At 39.7% G+C, this 8513-nt stretch overlaps 2 protein-coding genes and 1 long non-coding RNA gene across 4 annotated transcripts in view; 2 read left to right on the forward strand and 1 right to left on the reverse strand.

Annotated features, from left to right (window-relative positions):
* Positions 1-850, reverse strand: part of tesk2 (testis associated actin remodelling kinase 2) — a 43540-nt gene extending 42690 nt beyond the window's left edge. For both annotated transcript variants that reach the window (XM_034886820.1, XM_034886819.1), the window contains exon 1: positions 434-850. The gene's annotated coding sequence lies outside the window, so the exon portion shown is untranslated. The remainder of the gene's footprint in view (positions 1-433) is intronic.
* A 3102-nt stretch (positions 851-3952) lies between these two features.
* Positions 3953-7781, forward strand: LOC117953651 (gastrula zinc finger protein XlCGF53.1). The gene is made up of 2 exons (XM_034886901.1): positions 3953-4497; positions 6625-7781. Exons 1-2 carry the CDS (start codon positions 4209-4211, stop codon positions 7536-7538), a joined length of 1203 nt encoding a protein of 400 aa, XP_034742792.1. The 5' UTR covers positions 3953-4208; the 3' UTR covers positions 7539-7781.
* Positions 4838-5611, forward strand: LOC117953692. The gene is made up of 2 exons (XR_004658654.1): positions 4838-5100; positions 5489-5611. It is a non-coding gene; the product is annotated as an uncharacterized LOC117953692 (long non-coding RNA).
* Positions 7782-8513: the final 732 nt, after the last annotated feature.

Raw genomic sequence — 8513 nt, forward strand, 5'->3', positions numbered from 1 at the left:
ATGTTCTTAAAATAATTGTGCTTCTACAGTACATTGAGCAACAGACATAGTAAAAAAAAAAAAAAAAAGAAAGCTATCTGTTCACTTAAAGAGCCATCTTTGTCAAGTATTTGAGCAAGGTCACTTTCAATAACAGTGAATAAAAGCCTCTTATCTGACCACAATCTATTGTGTTGAACTGCGATGATATATGAGTCGGTGCATACCTGTCATTCTTCAAGGGTTTATGAACAGGTCTGGGGGGGCGGCCCATTATCGGTATTGGCAGTGAAAATGCTGCCAAAACAGCTCGAGTCATATTAAGTCGTAAAAGGTCGTAAAATGTTTTAATTAGTTGGGTGAACGCCAGATAGAAAATGTAGCTATACACACAAACGCAGCAAAAGCCTGAATTATCTTGTAACGTTACTCTAGTTTAGCTGACGTAACTTACCTGTTGTTATTTCATAGAGTTGTTTGCAGGAAGAGTTTAAGCTGAGTTTCATGCCTTTTCCGCGGCTAGCATGTGTTGAAGACGGCAAGCGAACCCCCCGAAACAGCGAAGTTGGTAACGGAGCTCCCTCTGTGGCTAGTTTGTCAACAAAACTAAGCTAAGAGAAAAGCTAACAAACATGAGCCTGAGATCTACTAACACGCACAAAACAGGAAGTTTTCCGTCGCCGACGGCTTAAGTCCAAATACCCAAAAGCTCAAAGTGACCTCGAAGTCGGATTCTGTCGTCCTCGTTCTCACAAAAGAGCAAAGGACGATGTTTGTTGTACCGCGGCCCGGGTTAATATTTCAGGCGATTGTTGCTGTTTGACAGCTCCTTCGTCCCTTCGCTTACACCCGAGTGACTCCCACTGGCCCCGCCCATATTTGATCGGCATGTGAACTAACCAATCAATAGCCAGGCATGTGTGAGTGCGTCTGTGCGTGTGCGCGCTCGCGCGTTAAACTCTCAAACGTTAATGTAAATAAAAAATAATATAAAATAAAATACATAGAATAAAAAATAAAACTTAGACATGAAATAAAAAAGTATTAACATTATTATTATTAGCTCAAAATAGTAGGTGTTCGTTTACTCATAAAGAAGATTAACTGGACACAAGGAGTAGAATCTTTAGCTTTCACCGTTAGTGAGTTTTGAGTGCAGGTTCAAATTTATTTGCCTATAACTTCCCATATGAATGCAGTTCGGAGTGCTTTACAGAGGGTAAAAGAGAGGCATACAGCAACATAACGCAAGGGAAATAACGAGAAGAGCCAGAAGCAGAAGAGAGACAAAATAATACATAAGAACAATGAGAAAAATTACTTTATGATAAATGCTAAACTGAAAAAAAGTTCAAATACTGAATACAATCTTCAAATATGATTAAAATTAAGTCATTTAAACATATTTTTTACATACATTACCAAAGCCAAAAATTAGTTTAAACACTTTGTACAAACTTTTTCTGCAAAGAAGTGAAACCTCGGCGAGCCCCTGTTTTTCATCTTTATTGTCTATAGACAATATGGTTGTGGACTGGTAGCTGAAGAGGTGCCAGTTAACCTCCTGGGCACTGCCAAGATGCTCTGGAGCAAGGCACCAAATTCACTACTGCTCGGGGCGCCTTTCCATGGGCATAGAGCATCCTCTAGTGGACAAAATGAGTTATCACTGCTTTTCACATTGAACATCAGGATATGGCACCCATAAGTGCTGCATAAGTATTGTTTGGTGCAAGTTTGGTGATAACTTTTTAGGGAAAGGGCTCTCTACGTTTGGAGCATGGGTAGTTTTAAATAGATGTTGGTACAGGATTCAAGCATTGATAGATGTGCCATCTCAGCCACTCATTAAATGGGGGTGGCAGTAGTAGCTCAGTCTGTAGGGGGTTGCTGGTTCAAGTCCACATACGGACCAAAGTATAGTGCTGGGCTGGTAGCTGGAGAGGGGCCAGTTCCTCTCCTGTGCTCTGAACCCCCAACTGCTCGGGACACTCATCGACAATTGCAGCTGATTTCATGTGAGAGAAATAAAATGATTGATTAACAATGAGACTATTAAGAATTACATGAAAAATATGAACAAAACTGGGTGAGGTCAAGTCACATCTGCTTTCATCTGTTCTATATCTTCCAAATTATGAAGGCCGACTTCTACCCCTTATTAAAGACAGAATCTATCATGCTAAGTGTTTCTATGGCCTGTTATGTCACAAGATAATTATCATAATTGTGGGCTCATACTTACAGAAAATATAGTCTTATTTATGAGAATACTTAGCATTCAAAAATGATTTGTTGTTATTGTCCCTCAATGCGTATTTGGATGAGCTTTCTTTGTTGTAGCAAACGCGTGTTGATTTGCCAGAGAGAGTTCAAAGGGCATTACTTATAGAAGCCCATCTTAAAATAAATGTGGTCAAAGCGGGAACACCAGCAGAGCAAAGCATGCAAACTACCAGGAGCACCAAAATCCCCAGATTCACTGTGCAAATTGTTTTGGGAAATTTGTTACAAATGTTCTAAGTGTGTACCCCTAAGTCAAAATACCAACCATAAACTCCCACACCCTGCGTTATTACCCGATTGTGTTGCCCTGTGTCAAAATCTTAAATATATTAAGACAAAAAAAAAATCATTCTTGTCCTTGCAACACAACATATTGTACATTATATTGTCCCTAATCCTAAGTAATACTTTCATATCAAAATACCCCACACTGTAACACTGTACTTGAATCCCCCATTTAAAAGCAGTAAATAAAAAGCTTAATCTTGTTTACAACACACTACAAGGATGTAAGAGATTTAAATTTGTCAACAATGTATGGTCTCCTATGGAAACTGATAGAGAACCAATGTATAATGTGTAAATTCCTATTAATGATTCATTGCACAGTGTGAGAAAGCTGCTTAATTATACATAACACATACAAAATAATAATCTCAGTGTGGGCTGTTAGTGCACTTGCACAAATAGTAGTTAATAGTGGTTATAACTGTTTGTCCATTTTTCATTTTATTTTGTTGTATGTTTTCAAAACTCATGTTGAGTTAAAAGCTAAAAGCTATTTTACAAGTTAAATTACCGTGCTGGCTAATTATGTAATCCAGTTTGGTGCAGTACCCCACTTGGACTCTGATGGACAGTATTCTTACACTTTCCTATAAACCGGTTTGATGGACTACAGATGGAAATTAGCCCTTAAACCACAATCTGGCATTTTTACCTGTAGGCTACTATTGTACATGTTCATTAATGTCCAATGTCCTGACATATTAAATTAAAAAATAAAACAAAATTAAAAATAGTGATGTATTTCATTGTGTTGGGTGTAGGCCTATCAATAAACAAGTGGGCACGTTTTTGCATAAACTCGATTGAGTGGCACTTTTGTTTTATATTTTCTTACAATTTCGTGCCACATGCTCCCAGCTAACATTTTTTGGTTCCCAGAACGTTCCGGGATTTTCGTTTTTGTTGCGGGAACGTTCCCTGAAAGTTAGGTTTGGTTGTGTTTTGGTTGTGTGTTGGTTAATCGGAAGGTTTTTCTTAACGTTCTCTTAACGTTAGTTTTTGGTTACAACGAACGTTATCCTAACGTTGCAACCTTTATAGAGCGTTCCCCTAACGTTGCAACCTTTAGCAAACGAACCAGCTGGTTTCACTTACAAAATGAACGAATTGGTAGCTTGCAAAGCTAGCTATACTTTCAAAGTAGTTTTCCCAACACTGTCAATACTTTATTAACCAATGTAATAAATAGTGTATAGGTTAGTTACGTAAACTATGCTAATATATGTTGCGTTTTTTACATCGTTACAATTGTTGTATGTTATATTTCCAAACAGTTAGCCTATTATCTAATTACACACCACTTACGGGTGTTTTAATCGTGACGCAGTTTTTAACAAGCACTTAACAAATATGCATTTCACAACAACATTATCGTTTCTTATAAACCATTCTTTAACCGTCGTAATGCCGCAACGCTGAATGTTGTTTTGGTTTTAGTCGTGCTGAGAAATTTTGTCCTACTATCAGCACCGTCCTATCCTGCGTCACATGACCTCCAGCATTTCCTGTTACACTTCCATGTTTTTCTCCTCAAACACAAACCGTAATGTAAACTACAAAGGACGGAATAGCTACTGTCCTGTGATCTGTTGCACGTAGAAAGTTAGCTAGTGTAACGTCGTGTCGCGTCGCTACAGCTGGCGGTCCGGGGCAACATGGCCAACTGTGTGGCTTTCCAGAGCAAGCTAACCTCCATCATGGAGATGCTAGCTAAAGCTGCTGTGGTGGAAATCAGCCAGCTGTGGGAGGACGGCTTCGCCCTCGTACAGGTCGAGCTCCGCCGGAGGGAGAGCGAGATCGAAGCCCTTAACAGAAAGTTGACGATGATGGAAAACGAGCGGTTAACGGGGCTGTCTCAGGGTCAGACTAACGTTGCCAATCCGTCTTCATCATCTTCCTCCAAGAGAGAGCAGCAGACCCAGCTGCTGCCGCCCACCGGTGATGGTAAGGATGACCACTGACTACATAATAACCAATACCTTGTTTTTTTTAAATTAATTGTATAACTTAGGACTGGGACGATATGTTTTTGTCCCAATTCGATTCTTTGACGATACATGGGTCCCGATTTGATTTGTTTTGCGATTTTCATTCATTGCGATTCTAGAAGTATTGCGATTTTTCTTTTCCTTCTTTAACAAAAACAAAAGTTGAAAATAAACTTTTAGAGGCAATATATGAGACATTTCTAAAAACGAAGGCTACCTTTAGACTGCAGGCCAAAGTGGCCTAAATCAAATTTTAGTTTTTTTAGTTTTTTGGGTTCCAGTGACAAGGACAGACTTCTTCAAAAGTAGTGTCAACACTAAATCTTGCCCAGATCTGTTATTTTTTTAAATCAGATTTAGACCACTTCCATATGTGGTCCTGAATCACACCCAGGTCTTTTTTTCCCAATGCGGCTGCAGTGTGAACAAACAAGGCGGATTTGATGCGACTTTTACGTCAATCTACATCTACATTTTTCACGATTATGCGCAAGCAGGAGTTAGCCCTATACACACAGACAGTAAGAACTTGACTAGCTAGGCCTACAAATGGAGAACAGTAAATAGGGTTGGGCATTGTTTGGATTTTAACGATTCTGATTCCAATTCAGATTCTTCCTTTCGATTCCCGATTCTGATTCTTTGAGGTTTTGAGTTGAAACGGGTCACATTATTATTTCACAAATAAGAGGAAGGTTTTATTTTGATTCAATGGTGGGTTGCAGTTTTACCGGTATTTTTCAATGTGAAACAAAGCCACACTAGAGCGCGTCTTACTGTGCTCCATGGCTGCAACACAACAAGCGCCTGCCGCTACGGAAACCAAAACCTAAATTAAATTTGAATCCGATGATCAGATTTGAAACCAAATCCAAATTCCACTGGAATTATATTTTTTAAAACAATTCCAAGTAGGAATCGGATCTTGATGCCCAACCCTAACAGAGATGGAGCAAGTCAATGGAGGGAAAGTGAGGTGTTAGACCTAAGTAGTGTATGGGGAGATACTTTAAATCAGTCAGAACTAGAAGGATCGTACCGTAACCTCTCTGTTTTTGAAAAAATAGCAATAGTGAAATGTCTCTCTGTAGTGAATTTGCAGCCATAACCCCGCAAATAGCCAAAATAGCCAATTTGGCTCTCTTTCTCTTCGTTCTTCTTTTCCTCAGCACCTGCTCATAATGTTACGTTACACAAACATTTTGAAATTAAAGCAAAAATGCTTACTTCCTCATAGAGCTGGGCAATATGTAGAAAATCAAATATCACAATATTTTTGATCAAATACATCAATGTTGATATTGAGGCGTTATTGTAGTGTTGACTATTGGTGTTTTCACTAAATATTTTCACAATGAGATTTTTGATTTAAAAAAAAAAAAGGACTAAGTGAGTAAAGGCAAATAATAGAACAACTAAAACAGTCTGGTATGTTCAGAAAATGACACAACTGTACTGTAATGTAGCCTTTAAAACCAGGAAAAGACACCACTTATGTCATTTTACGATATTATGATATCCAAAATTTAAGACCATATCTAGCTTTATATATCAGTGATGATATAATTTCTATATATTGCCCAGCCCTACTTCCTCCATAACCTCCCTAACTTTAGTGCAACAATGTGTCATTGTTACTGTTCTTTTGTGCATGCTGTTCAGTTTGACACCGCAAACACACACTGGATTAAAAGGCCAAACATAAAATCGCATTCAAGCAAAAAAATTGAATTAAGCATTAAGACTTGCGGTGTGATTGGAGCCTTATTGTTTAAAAAAAAAAATGCACATCGCATGTCAGTCAGTCTGACATTTATTTCATTTGTAAAGAAGAACATAACATGGATGCTCTGCTTTCGTTCTGTCTTGCTAGAAACGGCTATGGTGTAGCCGCCTTCGGAAGTACCGTATAAACAGAATATATTTAATAATATTTTGAATCACTGATAACAATATATACAGTATATCCATTCTAGGGAAAAAAATCTATTTTTAAAATTGTTGCCTATGACCTACCCTGACTTATTGGTTTTTAATGCATGAAATAAAAAACTTAAAAAATGCACCTGTTCTGTTGTTTCAGGGCCGATTATAGATTCAGTCCAGACACTTTCTTCTGATCAGAGCATCAGAGAGAAGGCGGACACCTCAGCCAATCACAGAACGCCACCGCCATCTCAGACAGAAGAGAAACAGTGTGAGCGGCTCAATTCCAGCGTGTGTGACAGCGACGGCAGAGACGACGACGAAGACTTGATAGTCAAGCTAGAGGACGAGGACGACGTCCAGATCGTGGAGCAGACGGTGGACTCCGATCACAGCGTCAGCGACGGAGCGGGACACCACGAGATGGAAGTGAGCCTCGAGCCCGCCGAGGTCATGGAAGAACAAGAGAGCCAACAGTGGTCGTCGGTTTCAGTGGGAGACAGCGACACCGCCGATGACTCTGACTGCTTTTTCGAGCCAAAACAGCTGTCCCAAAATCTGGACTCGGAAATCCTGCTCATTCAGAATGCTTTGGACATTTTTGATCATTCGGCAGAGACGGCGTACTCTGACAGGTTTGGGAGGGACAATGGACAAGGTGTGTCAAGTAAATCAAGAGCTCCTGTGACTTTTAGCCAAGCTCAGCCAAGTCAGCCCCTAGATGAAAATAATCACCCCCACGAGAGAGGAGTGTCCATCAGATTCCTCGCCGAGAAACAACCCCACACTAAAAACGTGTCGGCTTTTAACCCGGACAACGGATTCTTTCTTTTAAACGACCCCGAGCTGCATAAAACGATAGCGAGTCGCCGCATCAAGGAGAAATGGTTCATCTGTCCGTTCTGCGGCAAGAGCTTTGACCGCGTCAGCCACCTGGAGATCCACCAGCGAATTCACACCGGAGAGAAACCGTACACATGCGATACGTGTGGCAAGTGTTTTTCCCAGAGGAGCAACCTTCGCACTCACCAGCGGACACACAAAGAGGCCCTATCCCAAAATGCAGTTTGATTTCATGGGTGTTACATTTTTAGTGAGAACAGCTAGAAATATCTATGTGGCATTCATGTCTAGATTAACTAACAAATTTGTCTTAGTATTTTGATATTAATGAAAAGTAATGTAGCTGACTGTTTGACTGTGCACCTCTTTTTTCTTTTGGACTAACTTTGACGTAGCTTGGATTGTAAGAACTGATTTTGGCACTTACGTACTGTGTACAAACCCAGCCAGTTAAGAGATTTATAAAAAAAATAATTAAATCAAGAGTTTATGAGTTATCTCAAGACACTTTACAGATAGAGTAGGTCTAGACCACACTCTATAATTAACAAAGATCCAACAATTCTAGTAATTCCCCCAAATGCAAGCATTTAGTGCGACAGTGGCAAGAAAAACTTTAGGGAGAAACCTGGGACAGACCCAGGCTCTTGGAAGGCGGACCCTGACGATGCCGGTTGGGGGTGTGATGAACATTGGCAATAATCGTCACAACAGAGATAATGGAACTATTACTAGAAATAGTAGTTCAATGTGAGCAGGGCACTGCAGGGGCCTGGACTTCTATAGGTTATACATAAGGACACAAAACTTGCAAAAGCAACCCTCTGTATCCAGGATCTAGGTCTGCATGATGTGGGGAAAGTATGCGAAATATTTGTCGAATATTGCAATAACATTTGTGATGAACAGATATTAAAGTACTCATATAATGCTAATTGTCAGGTTGATAATTGTATAAAACGGTTGTACCAGAATAGGTTAATGTGGTTTAATTTTTATAAAATACCATATTTTTGTAGTACTGCTAATTGCTACCGCTCCTCTTTTCACCCTGTGTGTTGAGCTCTCAGTTTTAATTACAGTGTGAGGCATTGCAATTCTGTTCCATCTTTGTTGGGAGTCACACATGCACAGTAGCTAGGTAAGGACTACTAGCCAGTCAGAAGCAGAGTATGAGCTTGTGCCCTGCTTGGCAACATTAAA

Source organism: Etheostoma cragini, chromosome 12 (assembly GCF_013103735.1).
Source record: "Etheostoma cragini isolate CJK2018 chromosome 12, CSU_Ecrag_1.0, whole genome shotgun sequence".
Taxonomy (NCBI): domain Eukaryota; kingdom Metazoa; phylum Chordata; class Actinopteri; order Perciformes; family Percidae; genus Etheostoma; species Etheostoma cragini.